At 39.3% G+C, this 13500-nt stretch overlaps 1 protein-coding gene across 3 annotated transcripts in view; it reads left to right on the top strand.

Annotated features, from left to right (window-relative positions):
• The window catches only part of ATP6V1B2 (ATPase H+ transporting V1 subunit B2), a 30619-nt gene continuing 17119 nt past the window's right edge, over positions 1 to 13500 (top strand). For 2 of the 3 annotated variants that reach the window (XR_010339629.1, XM_012435265.2), the window contains exons 1-3: positions 1 to 136; positions 7958 to 8013; positions 13001 to 13099. Coding sequence is in view for 2 of the 3 variants with exons in the window: in XM_012435265.2 (XP_012290688.2) it covers positions 1 to 136; positions 7958 to 8013; positions 13001 to 13099 (291 nt within the window). In the remaining variant the exon portion in view is untranslated. Of the gene's footprint in view, positions 137 to 7680; positions 8014 to 13000; positions 13100 to 13500 lie in introns of those variants that run through there. The other variant, XM_064368774.1, reaches the window with a different exon arrangement.

Consider the following 13500-nt stretch of genomic DNA (forward strand, 5'->3'; position numbering starts at 1 on the left):
ATGGCGTTGCGGGCGATGCGGGGAATCGTCAACGGGGCCGCACCCGAGCTACCTGTGCCCGCCGGTGGGCCGGCGGTGGGAGCTCGGGAGCAGGCGCTGGCAGTTAGTCGGAACTACCTCTCCCAGCCTCGTCTCAGTGAGTATCAGAGAGCAAGACGTCTCCGGTCTTTGCTCCCTAGCTTAGCCCTTTGCTGCCACTCACCTGCTTAGCCAGCGGGTAGGGGGTGGGATTTGTTTTTCCCTCCTGCGTCTCCCCTCCTACCCTGACCCACTTGTTTCTTTGGAAGGAGATTTGCCTGTACCTTATATTTCCAGGAGGTGGGCCGTGGGGAAGAGCATCAGCGGGAACTTTTTCCTGGGGTTGGTGGGCTCTTGGCTATTGCTCTCCCTTCTCCCCTCCCCAGCTTCCCTAGGCTGGAGCCTTCTGAAGCCATTTGCTTCTTGTCCCCTAGGGCCACTTCTTGTCACTCCAGTCTAATCTTCCCCTGACTTCATTTGGATATCTAGGGGTCGAGGGAACGCCTCTTCCCCTCCATTCCCCCTAGTAAGGACCTCAGTGGGGGTCTTCAGCTCCTGCCGAGGGCAGACGGTAGCAGCCATCGCTGACGTGGTCAGGCCTTTCGTGGATGGAGATCAGACCAGCAGCCAGAGGGAGATGGGGCTTGGTGTTCGGTGGAGGGGCTGCTCCACAGGAGGACACCTAGATATCAGAGAACGCTAGAGCTGAAAAGTACCCTGCAGGTCATGCAGTCCAACCCTCTCATTTTACAGGTGAGAAGCCCAAGGTTCTGGGAGGGGTAGGATTTGCCATGCTTCAGACACTTAATTATTGGCAGAGCAGGGACTAAAAATCCAAATTTTTTAATTCCGCTGGGCCTTTTTCTACCGTGGCCTCTTCATTTACTGACTAGTTAACCAAACTTGGTTGAGTGCAAGGTTCTTTGGGAGAAGGCAAGTGGCTTTGCCCATGGTTGGTATGTGTGCATAGGCTTAAGTGTTTTGATTATCTAAATAAAAAGGCCTTAATGAGCTAGGTTTAAGTGGATAGCTCAGCAATTCCAAAAGCAATGGTTCTTGATTACTAGAGAATGCAGTTGTGTAGCGTCTTAACTTCTTCACAGCTTTCTTGGGAACTGGCGATGAGCCCTCGAAATAGACTTTTTAAAAAACTGGGAAAAGCACATGATGTTTCCCCTGGTGGTGAGACTGCATTTTCACTGGTTAATTGCCCTAGTGTGTCTGTAGGTGGCCGATTTGTTAAAAAAGGATTTCAGATGAAGGGTGTTAGTCTGGGCAATCTGAAGCCTGACTAATCCACATCCTGATCTGTCACTGGGTCATGTGATAGCACTGCAGTGTGAAGAAAAAGGAAAACATTTGATTCGTTGGGTTGCTGAGATGTGCCTTTTACACTGGGAATTCTTCGAATTAGAAAATGTCTGTTGGGGTTTATATAAGCTGAAGTAGATAATTCAGGAAATCGACAGATGTTGCATTCTTATGCAGACCTTGGCAATAAATTTATACCTACGAATTACAAATTCTCTTGTATGAATTGCATTTGTATGCATTGCTTTTCTTTGGGCAGAACAGATCGACGTAGTAGTGCCTCTCAAAAAAAGGTTATAAGGGTGCAGTAGAATTAATCATTCAGTGTCAATTCAGAATATCAACTGAAATAATGTTGTTTAAGGAGTACTCCATGATTAAGGTTGTAAACCTTTAGGAGAGATGAATATGATTTCTCTATGGTTTTTACGCGCTTAGCCAATTGCTGAAGGATTTTTCTAGAAATTATTGTTGGCAAAACTGTTGTAGCATAGGGCTTCACACTGAACCTTTAGAGGTCGGGGATCCTTCTTTTGTTCCCATTGCCTAACACCGTGCCCGACACATAGAATGTGTCTTGTAATTGTGTAACTTGCATTTAAACTCCTTGCTCTAATAATTCAGTGGATAGATTCTGAACATGGGTGGAGTCAGAGTAGGAAGTTGAAATGCCCGGTTGAGTTTCCCTTATGTCTCCGTGTAATCTAAAAAACATAAATGATATCACACTTAGGCTAACAACTAGTTGCATTTTAATATCTTCTTCTTTTGCCACATTTTTAATTCTACTCAAAAGTTTTAATTGTTTTTGAATAAATACCGATTAACCTTTTACTTATTTATTTATTTTGTGACAGTCGCTCTGTTGTCCAGGTTGGAGTGCAGTGGGGCAATCTTGGCTCACTGCAACTCTGCCTCCCGGATAGTTGGGACTACAGGTGCATGCCTCAATGCCCAGTTAATTTTTTGTATTTTAGTAGAGACAGGTTTTCACTGTGTTGCCCAGGCTGGTCGCCAACTCCTAAATTCAGGCAGTGCGCCCACCTTGGCCTCCCAAAGTGTGGGGATTACAGGCGTGAGCCACCGCACCTGGCCAACCTCTTAATTTTTGTAAATAAAGATTGATGATATCATTTAAGGGGTTGTGCAATTATTGTGTGTGTGTGTGTGTGTGTGTGTGTGTGTGTGTATTTTTGGTAGAGATGGGGTTTCCCCATGTTTTTTCCCAGGCTGGTCTCCCAACTCCTGAGCTGAAGCGATCAGGCCGCCTTGGCCTCTCAAAGTTCTGGGATTACAGGTGTGAGCTACGGCACCCAGCCTAAAGCCTCACACGAACCTTTAGAGGTCAGGGATCGTTTTTGTGTCCCCACTGCCTAGCACAGTGCCTGGCACATAGAATGTGTCTTGTAATTGTGTAACTTGCATTTAAACTCAAAAAGGTGTGCTTTTTGAATGAAGAAAGGGAGTAATATTGACAGCGCCACTATACAAAGTAGATCCTTTTTAAAAACAGCTTCAAGATTATAGGACTTTTAACAAGAAATGGAAAACATATTCAGGCTTGAAATTAGGAAATTATCTTGAGCATTTTAGTTGAATTTCTGAAGTCACAGGGAATGAAAACTTGATTTTCTTTTAAAAGAAAGGCTTCAACAACATACATAGAGCTGTTGGATGCTATGTATTTTAAGTTTGGTCACCTCCATTTTTCTCGAGACCCTAGATCAACTGACCTTAAGTTTCTTAAATCATAAAGCAGAGCTATCCCTGCAAAAGGTCAAAATAGGAATCTTCTTGCTTTTTTTCCTAGAACCTCTTCTCAGGTACCCACTGCTCAGGGTGTGGGTCTCTGCTCTTCTTGCACAAGAGAAGATGATTGCTCTGGGTTTTTGTTTTGCTAATAAGGCGGAGGCTAAAAGACTAGGACTCTTACTATGCAATGGCTGCCAACTTTTGTTCGGAGTATTTCATAATCATTAAATGGTGTTAGTAGTGTTGAACAGTCTTCTATACTACAGGAGGAAGAGGATGTCATCTGACAAAATATGTGCTCCTTAAAACCTGTGTAGATTTGGGCTTTTAAATGTTACTTCATAAATGTCTGCTTGATATGATAGTTAAGAATCAAAGCCAAGACATTTTGGTTGTAAAAATGTTCAGAATATGATAAGCATGTTTCTTCTGTGTTGTCAGAAGTTCTGATTATCCCCCATACACCCATCTACGGACTCAAATTCTTGTTCATTTGGAGAGAAGAGTGGTCAGTATTTTGCTAAATAGAAATATTTAGGTAGTTTGCAAATGGGTTTTTGCCTTTTTTGAAGAGCAACGTAATGTCTTTGACAGCCATGCTCTAAACTGGTATTTCTGTTTTGGGCTGTTAATGGTGAGGAACTGTTGAGAGATAAAAGGTAGTGTTTGTTATCATTTTGCTTGGTTTTCTTTGCAAATAGTTTTAGTACCATTATACTAATTGTCTTTTAGTCCCCACTTACAGTCCAAGTGCTAGAAGCTGTATGTTCTTTATACTTTTCAATTGTACTGGAGACTAGGGCCAGAAATATTATAAGGGTCTTAGAGTACCAATTTTAAAATTAAAGAAAAATGAAACAGAAACCTGACTCTCCCATTTAAAAACAAACTTAGGACTTTAGTTTCCTTAGGATATATCAGCCTTGCCTACTGTATTAGCCATTTTCTGTTGCTTTTAACAGAAAACCTGAAATGGGGTAATTTATAAAGAAAAGGAATGTATTTCTTAAAGTTCTGGAGTCCGAAGTCCAAAGTAGAGGGGCCACATCTGATAAGAACCTTCTTTCTTGTGGGACTTGAAAGAAACCCAAGGTGGTTCAGAGCATCACGTGGTGAGGGGGCTGAGAATGCTAGGGCACTAGCTCAGCTCTCTTCCTCTTGTAAAGCCACCAGTTCCCTTCCCATGATAACTCATTAACCCATGAATGGATTAATCCATTTTGGAGAGCAGAGCCTTCAGGACGCAGTCCCCTCTTAAAGACGTCACCTGTCAATGCTGCTACGTCAGGGATGAAGTTTCAACTTGTTTTGGAGTTTTCAAGGGGATATTTAAACCATAGCACCCACCTCATTGTGTTCCGTGAAGATGAAATCAGATAGCCTATCTGAAGATGCTCTGTAAAAGCATGAAGCTCTTTTCAACTATAAAGCTGGGTCGAATTTTTATCTTGTTTGGATTATAACATGTGTCAGCTTAGTTTTTATGTGTCAGTTGAATTTAAACCAAGCATGTTTTCATCTCTAGTTTGTATCAGAAGTATCTCCTGATCGCCTCATGTTTTTCATGATTTCCATTGCAGGAAAACTGCTACAGCACCTCCACCGGATACTCCATTCTCTACTTAAACTCTTATGGTGGCTATGACTCCACTGGAAAAAGATTTGTTTTATTGTAGCAGGAGCGGCTGGGAGAAACAGAGCTTCTCTTGAACACTGAGTGGGAAGGAAAAGGGCTTTATTATGGCCGGGAGCCGGGCAATGATTTGTCTAAAACCCTTAACAAAGGAAGGTTCTGCCTTTATATAGGCTTACACTCTAGATACTGCAGGTGGAAAAATCTTAGGTTTACAGCCTTAGATATCACGGGTGAAAAGGGTTTTGGATTTACAGCTTTAGGAACCACATGTGAAAAGGTTTCTGGGTTTACAGTTTTAGAAATCACACATGAAAGGGTTTCGGGTTTACAGTTTTAGAAATCACATATGAATGGTTTCGGGTTTATAGTTTTAGGAATCACATGTGAAAAGATTCTGGTCTCCGGATGGAGGTTTGATCTTGTTTTAAGTAAAAACTGTCTTCTGGAGAGTTTCCCCAATACCAAGCCTGCCGTCTACAGGAAGGGGATTCAGGAGGCTCCAGTCAGCCAGCCTTTTCTTCTACTGAAATGTACTGTGGAAGTCAAGGGGGAGGTGATTCCACATACCTGGGTCTCCTTCCTCATTATGATAGACACAGGGAAATATTGTCTAGTGTGTTAAACAGTAAAAACCTATTTTTCGTAACTAAAATTGCAGGCTTGTGAAATTTTTTAGGGTGGTGTTGCTTCATAATTCTAACAAGATACCATACTACAAAAAATGGACCAGTTCAGTTTTAGAATTTGGTCTGTAATAGAGTCAAAGAATAAGTGACTCTGGAGCCAGACTGTATATTCAGATCCTTGGGCTAGTTACTTGTGTCCTTGGGCAAGACACAGTATATTCTCTGAGAATAATTTTTCTCTTCTAAAACTTAGAATAATGATAGCTGACTCGTGTCTGTTATGGAGATTAAATGAGAATTACTAAAATGTACTTACAAATGTGTGTTGGTGTTACCAATTAATTTGCAAGGTTACTTACTGGCTTCTTAAAAGGCTGTCTACATTGTTGCAAATTTAGAGAGATTTGAAGAAGTAGAATCTTGTTTTCTGTAGTAGAAGTTAACTGGATTCACTGTTTCCAGGAGAAGCTATGACTAGTGTTTCTTTTTCTTGGTCATACTTTTGCTTGTGACTGGCAAAATTTCATAGTTTGGAATGAGCTTGAATTTTAGCCATGAGATTCTGAAGTAATATTGTTGTAGAAATTAGACATTTAAAGTAGATACAATCATGTTGGAAAAATAAAGAGAATTTTAACCTGATGTATTTTACTGATGTTGCATTTTATTCAAAACAGTTTTTCATAGATCTCAACACCATATCCCCTCCCCGACCCCAGCTGTTTGGTAAAGGTTTTGGAAAGGTCTGCGTTTCTGTATTTTTGAAAACTGACTTCAAGAAAACATGTTTCTAATGTAGCTCACTTTCCATTTCCACTTAGCAATTTTAGAAAGTCATTGAAAAGCAATGTTGGGAATCTTTTTTAAATGAGAACAATGAAGAAATTTTTTCAAGTGTTAGAATTATGTTTTTTACGAGTATTAGAACATTTTAATACAGTGGGGATAGTTTTCATAAAAGTGGCGGCAAATGGGGTCTTTCTAGTACTCTAGGGGAATGATTAATCCTTTTACCATCCAAGTAGCTTGCTTTTTATCTCAAGTGAAAAAAAAATACACTTCAGTTGTGGGGGGCCTCTGTTGAGACAGTTACAGTACACTTACTGATGGGTTCAAGCAAATATTTGATGTCTGGATCAATTTAAACTTCCTCTTAGCATGAAAGATGGATGCCATGATAGCGCTGTCTCTTCCATCCCAACATTTGTATCAGGGCCCTGGCTTCTCAGCCTCAGGCTGAAGGAGTTGTAATTTTTAATTCCAGACCCCGTTGAGTGGACAGACTGGTTAGTAAATGGTTTCCTCATTCTTCGGAGTCCATATCTGTGCCAGGAATCTCTGTGCAAGCTCATTATAAGACCTCAAAAGAAATCAAGCAAATGAAAAATTCCCAGTTGCTCGACAGCTTCATAGTAATTATTTTAGGCCTTATAGTAAATTCTCTTCAAAACTTTAGTTCATGTATTTTTTTCAGCTGTTCTGCATATGAAATTTAATGAATTTTGTAGGTGTCTGGTAGAATTACTCTCCCCTGAGTGTTCTTATACCTAATCCCGGTTTCACTTGCCACACAGGTATGATAGGGTGAGGGCTTTGGGTAGGACCTGCTGAAATAGAGCAGCAGTTTATTCCTACGGCATACTTTGCAGTAGAAAACACCAGTCTCTAATCTCGCAGTAACATTTGACTCTTTTTTTAAAGGATGTTTTCCTTATCTTGTTTGACTCCTGGCCTTTCTTTCCATTGCCTACTCCCTCCTTCGAAAGCTCTTTTCCCCTAGGTTTTTTTTTTTTTTTTTGAGACAGAGTCTTGCTTTGTTGCCAGGCTGGAGTCCAGTGGCACGATCTTGGCTAACTGCAACCCCCACCTCCTGGGTTCAAGCGATTCCCCTGCCTCAGCCTCCCAAGTAGCTGGGACTACAGGTGCGCACCACCATGGCTGGCAAATTTTTTTTATATTTTAGTAGAGACGGGGTTTCACCATGTTGGTCAGGATGGTCTCGATCTCCTGACTTCATAATCGAGCCACCACACTGGGCCCTTTTCTCATAGTTTTTATGACACCATTTAATTGTGGCTTTTTACCTTACAGGCTGCAATTTCTCTGATTTCCTTTGTGACTTTTGTCACTTCTGTTTAACATTAAGGATTCCTTTTCTTTGTCTACTTAGCTAAATGCCACCTCCTCTATCAAGTTTTTCCTTTTCTCTCTGAGGTAAGAACTATTCCTCTCTTTTGCTGTGCTTCCACAAACCCTCTGCAGGCCATAGTTAGCGACCTTATCTCATCACATTCTAACTCCACCCCCTCGCATAAGACAACTTTTGAAGGCAAGCAGAATCTGTCCTTCTGTGTCTTGTTTTTGTATGCTGGGTGCTTAGAATAATGACTTACTGTAAGGACTCAAAATATTTTTGGCTGGATGATGGTGGATTATGAAAAGTTGAATAGGCACAGACATGTTTTATAAATGCATTGAAAAATTTCATAGCTATTTGAGTGTTCTGTATTCTAACAGGTTTGATAAAGTAGAAAGGATTTTTAGTAATGCCAGAGAGATAATTTAAGCTTTTGTGCTATTTGACTAAAGCTGACTCTTCTGTGTTTCTTTCCAGCATACAAGACAGTATCTGGAGTCAATGGTCCGCTAGTGATCTTAGATCATGTTAAGGTAATACCACTATTTGTTATAGTCTATTTACGTAGTTAAAAATGTGGTGTTTAGTCCTATTTAGTACACTTCAAATTTTTGTTATGATTTTTAAGTGATGCTTTAGACTGAGTGTCAGTGCTATGTAGGAGATAAGAGTTTTTAGACCAAAAGTCAGAAGACAGGATTCCATTATTGGTTCTGCTGTGAGTTCTGTTTCCTTGAATCTCTTGTCTGCAAAACAAACAAAAAGTCAGTCTTACCTAACAGTTTTATTAGGAGGAAAAAGCAGCAGTAATACGTTTCAGTGTCTCTTAAAACTCGTAGGGTACTATAAAAATGTATAGTATCTTATGGCCCTTGTCATAGACTGTCATATGTTACGGGTTTTTTTTTTTCATAGTATTTATCTTTTCTACTAAATTTTAAGCCCTTGAGTGAATAAACAATCTTACTTTTGTCTTTGACAGTCTGTCAGTGATATTCAAATAAGGAATGTATAAAAACAGAGTATTTCAAAACCTTAAAGAATAGTTTTTACTTATTCAGTTTGTTGTAAAGGTCTTTAGTTACATGTTTTTGTTTTTGTTTTTTTAAGCGAGACCTATACTTAAGAATTATAAAGACATTATTATCTTAGAAAGAGAGGCATAGGTTATAGTCTCTAATTGGATACTCTGGGCTGAGCTTTTTACCTGAGCTATATGACCAAAATATCATTTCTATGTTTTCTAGAACAGTAATTGGGCATTGGTTACTGGGGTGGGTCAGGGAAGAGCAATACAATTACTAGTTTGTTGAGAGAGGTTAATGATGCATTTGTGCTTGGCATGTGACCCCTCTGGAAGCAGAAAATACATTGAGAAACATTTCTTAAAAGAAAAGGGCAAAGTGCATTGTCTCTTCTCCTTTATCACTAAGGTAATATTTTTGTGTATGTAAGGTACCTGTAGAAACTAATCTCAAGATGAAACCTAGCAAGTTTACTCCCGACTGCAGTTTTGTAGTGTGCTGCAGATTGATTCAAAGCCTTAATCAAACTTAAGTTGTACCAGATTTAGCAGGTGCCCATTAACGTTTTCTTAAAGAATAGAGCCTACTCTTGTTTTTTGAGGAAAATATTAGGAAGCTTTGTTTGTTTCTTTATCTTATAATTGTTTTCTGTATTCTCTGTTAAATAAACTTTTGGACTCATTTTTAAAATACGAGTTTTTTTGTTTGTTTTTTAAGGCAGAATTTTGCTCTTGTTGCCCAGGCTGGAGTGCAATGGGACGATCTTGGCTCACTGCAACCTCCACCTCCAGGGTTCAAGAGATTATCCTGCCTCAGCCTCCTGAGTAGCTCGGATTACAGGCATGTGCCAGCATGCCCAGCCAATTTTGCATTTTTTAGTAGAGATGGGGTTTCCTCATGTTGGTCAGGCTGGTCTTGAACTCCCAACCTCAGGTGATCCACCTGCGTCAGCCTACCAAAGTGCTGGGATTACAGGCATGAGTCACTGCACCCTACCAGTTGTTTTAATATTAGTAAGTATATTATTGGAACAGCTCAAAAAATATTTGGGCTTCAATTGTGTTAAGTGCTTGAGCCCAATACAGAAAATATAATGGTGAACAATGAGAATGGGCTCTCCCTTAGTTGAGCATAGCATAGTGGAGAAGCAAATATAGTATCAATGTCTAATTGGTCCATGCTGTGAAGAGTCAGTTAGGGTGCTGTGAAAGATGATACTGAGAAGGACTTACAAACCATCTCCGAGGAAGTAATTTTAAGAGAGCTAAAAAAGTTTCATTGAATGTTACATTGGGGTATAGTTATAAGTGAGGAAAGACTGGTAAATAAATTTTATGTAGTTGTAGAAAAATCGATTTGTATCATGAGATTTATAGTGATATGTTTTGCTTTGTTTTTAGTTTTTGGCTTTTGTTTTTAACATAAAACATACAGGATCAAGGAATAGATAATCGCATGCAAATTATATCAGAATAGAAGAAGAAGCAGCACTGTTGCCAACTCATTCTGTGAAGTTAGCATATCTTTGACTCCAAACCAGAAAAAGGATAGCATTAGAAAAGAAAAATAGCTGTTCTCACTTATAAACACAAATTCCAGATTCTTAATAAAATACATTCACGTTAGATATTAGCAAAAATATCTATCTAAAATATTAGCAAAAGTAGATAATTTGATATTAGATACAGTGTAATTCAACAGATTCATGGAATACACTAGAAGAAACTTTGTATCTTCTCAATAAATACAGAAAAAAATTGATTAAATTACTCATTTTTAAAAAGGCCTCTTTGAAAATAAGAAATATAACTAACTTTTAATGAGTATCTACCACAACCTGCAGAAACCACGTACTTAAAAGACTATAAACTTTCCCATTGAAATCAGTAAAAGGAAAACTCCTGTTTCCTTTCTACTTTTGTTTTCAGTGTGTACTTCACTTCTGACACCAGAGGTATGTATTTTTTCCTACAACAATTCAGTTCTTTGGCAGACACCTATTGGATGCCCTGCAATTTAACTCATTTCTGACACACTGCAAAGAGTTGGTGTGGACCCCACAGGTTAGGGGCTTACTTAGAAGACCAGCAGTCCACTTCAGATGCCTATCAAAAGTAGTGGGTCCTCACATTACCCACAGCTACTGTCCAGCTTGGCTACAGAGTGAAGATTCCCTTCTCCAGTTCGATAATTTGCTAGAATAGGTCACAGAACTCAGGAAAATGGTTTACTTACTATTACTGATTTAGGGTGTATTAAAGGATGCAACTGAATAGCCAGCCAAAGAGATTATCATGGAGTTAGGCCCTGAAGAGTCCTGAGCACAGGAGCTTCTGTCCCCGTGGAGCTGGGGTGGACCACCTTCCTGGCACGTGAATGCATTCTTACTCCCCAACCCAGAAACTCTCCAAACACCCTCAGTTTTTGAAGACTTTATTTTTAAGACTTTATTACCTGAAGTTTTTTTGAAGACTTTATTACCCAAGCATGATTGGTCAAGTCATTACCAGTGGTGATTAGTCAATTTCCTGTACCTCTACCCTGTCAGGAAGTCGGGATGGGGCTGAAATTTCCAGTCCTCACTCACCATCACTATCCATCTTTCTGCTAAAAACTTACCCAGAGCCATGGGGAAAATAAATTAGGATATAAAGGGATTCTAAGGGAAAAGGAACAACCATCATCATCTCTTGATAATTTGATTAATGAATCAGAAAACCAAAGTCATTCAGTGGCAGACAGTTTGAAACAAGGTAGAAAAGAAGGTAGTGGATACAGGATCAGTTTACAAAAATTTTTATAGTGTTCTGTATGCCAGAGTAACCATTTACAGAAAACTGTAAAACTTTGTGAAAGACCATACAAGAAGACCTAAAATAAGTGAAGATTCCATGTTCATGAATGAAAAGACTCGATCCTCCCCAATTAACACAATGAGAGAAGAGTAATTAAAAATGAGGATTTGGTTCGGGAATAAGCAGATGTATCAGTGGAACAAAATTAAGAGCCCTAAAATCAACTCTTTTCACACAGAATAATTCAACTTGGTAAATTCAGCATTACAAGACCATGGGGGACAGTGTGCTGTTCAGAATCTTGCTAGGGCAATTGATTTCCCATATAAAAATGAGAAACATAAAAGAAAATTAGTTACCAAAAATAAATCCGGATGGATTAAAGATCTAGAAAATGAAACATAAGTCTGATAGAAGACAATACAGAAGACCATTTTTATGACTTCAGACTTTTCCAAACAAGACACAAAAGGCATAAAGTCATAAAGGACCACAGTATGTTTTATTACATAAAAAGTGTTAAAACTTTTGACAAGATACCGTCAGCAAAGTTAAGACAAGAAGTAGACTCAGAGAAGATATTCACAAAAGGATTGATATAGCTAATCTACAAAACTTCTATAAATGAATAAGAAGGATTTACTTGACAAGTGAGGAAAGAATATTAATAAGCAATTCATGGGAAATAAAGTCTGAATTATCAGTAATATGAATGAATAATTGACAGTGATAAGCATGAAAAGATGCTCAATATTGGTAGAAGTCAAGAAAATGCAAACTAAAAATATGCCATTTTTATTATCAAAATGACAAAAATTAAATTTAAAAACATAAGATTGGCAAAGATGGAGGGAAAGGATACTTTTTTATACTGCTAGGGAGATTATAAATTAATAAGGGTCCTTTGCAGAGTTAGTTTGGCAGAAAATGGGCATGGCCTGTATGTAGCCCATGAAATGGCTTTGGGAAATTCTGGCATACTTGTAGTAACTTTCTTTTTTTGAGACAGAGTCTTACTCTGTCAGCCAGGCTGGAGTGCAGTGGTGTGATCTTGACTCACTACAACCTCTGTCTCCTGGGCTCAAGCAATTCTGCCTCAACCTCCTGAGTAGCTGGGATTACAGGCGTGTGCCACCATGCCTGGCTAAGTGTTGTATTTTTAATAGAGATGGGGTTTTCACCATGTTGGCCAGGCTGGTTTCAAACTCCTGACCTCTGATAATCCGCCTACCTTGGCCTCCCAAAGTGTTGGGATTACAGGAATGAGCTACCTCACTTGGCCTATTGAGTAACATTTTATTCTTCCCCTATCAACCACACCTGGAGCGCACAGATGATTACACACAGCCTAGAAAGCAAACATCAGTTGTAGGTGGTGGGAACATGTTTATCGATACCTTTCTGTAACCTCAAAACTTTAAAACATGCATGCAGAGGAAAAGCAGTACATTTAATTGCCATGTTTCTATGGATTTAGGACCCTTCTCCTATACCGTATGCTTTGTTTGCTAGTATATGTGTCAATGATGTGTGTTGTAAGGAATTAAACTACCTGAGGATATTGAAAGCTCTCAGCATAAACCTGTGTCTGGAGAGTAGGGGGTTGCACATTCAGACAACGCCGTAGTAGAGACAGAGCATGTAATAATTTGGGGGGCTTTTAAAACATTGGTTATTGAGCCTTTTTTTTTTCTCTTTAGTTTCCCAGGTATGCTGAGATTGTCCATTTGACCTTACCAGATGGTACGAAGAGAAGTGGGCAAGTTCTAGAAGTTAGTGGTTCCAAGGCCGTAGTTCAGGTAAGTTTCACTTTCAAAACCTGGCCAGCTGAACTATTTCCTAGTTGCCCACACATAGGGAGCACTACTTGTTTCTGTCTGTGATGATCACTGCCTAAGTGTTTTTAGAGTCTTTAGAGATTGGTTACCAGCTGCAGGGAAAAAAAAATATTATTGCATGTTTTTTTGCTCAATGTCAGCCACCTAAGCTCCACTTAGTCCAATAGCTTCACTAATAAAATGGCTTTTTTTTTTTTAATGGATAAATAGCCATGTAGAAGGAGAGATGAAAAGCAGAATTCACTGATGATGTGATGAAACCAAAAGGGTCATCTGTCTGAAACTGTTTATTTAAATTGTCTCATATAGTTCCTAATTTTTTTTTTGAGACGGAGTTTCGCTCTTGTTACCCAGGCTGGAGT

Source organism: Aotus nancymaae, unplaced genomic scaffold (assembly GCF_030222135.1).
Source record: "Aotus nancymaae isolate 86718 unplaced genomic scaffold, 86718_ANA_hifiasm-v0.15.2.pri h1tg000079l, whole genome shotgun sequence".
Taxonomy (NCBI): Eukaryota; Metazoa; Chordata; class Mammalia; order Primates; family Aotidae; genus Aotus; species Aotus nancymaae.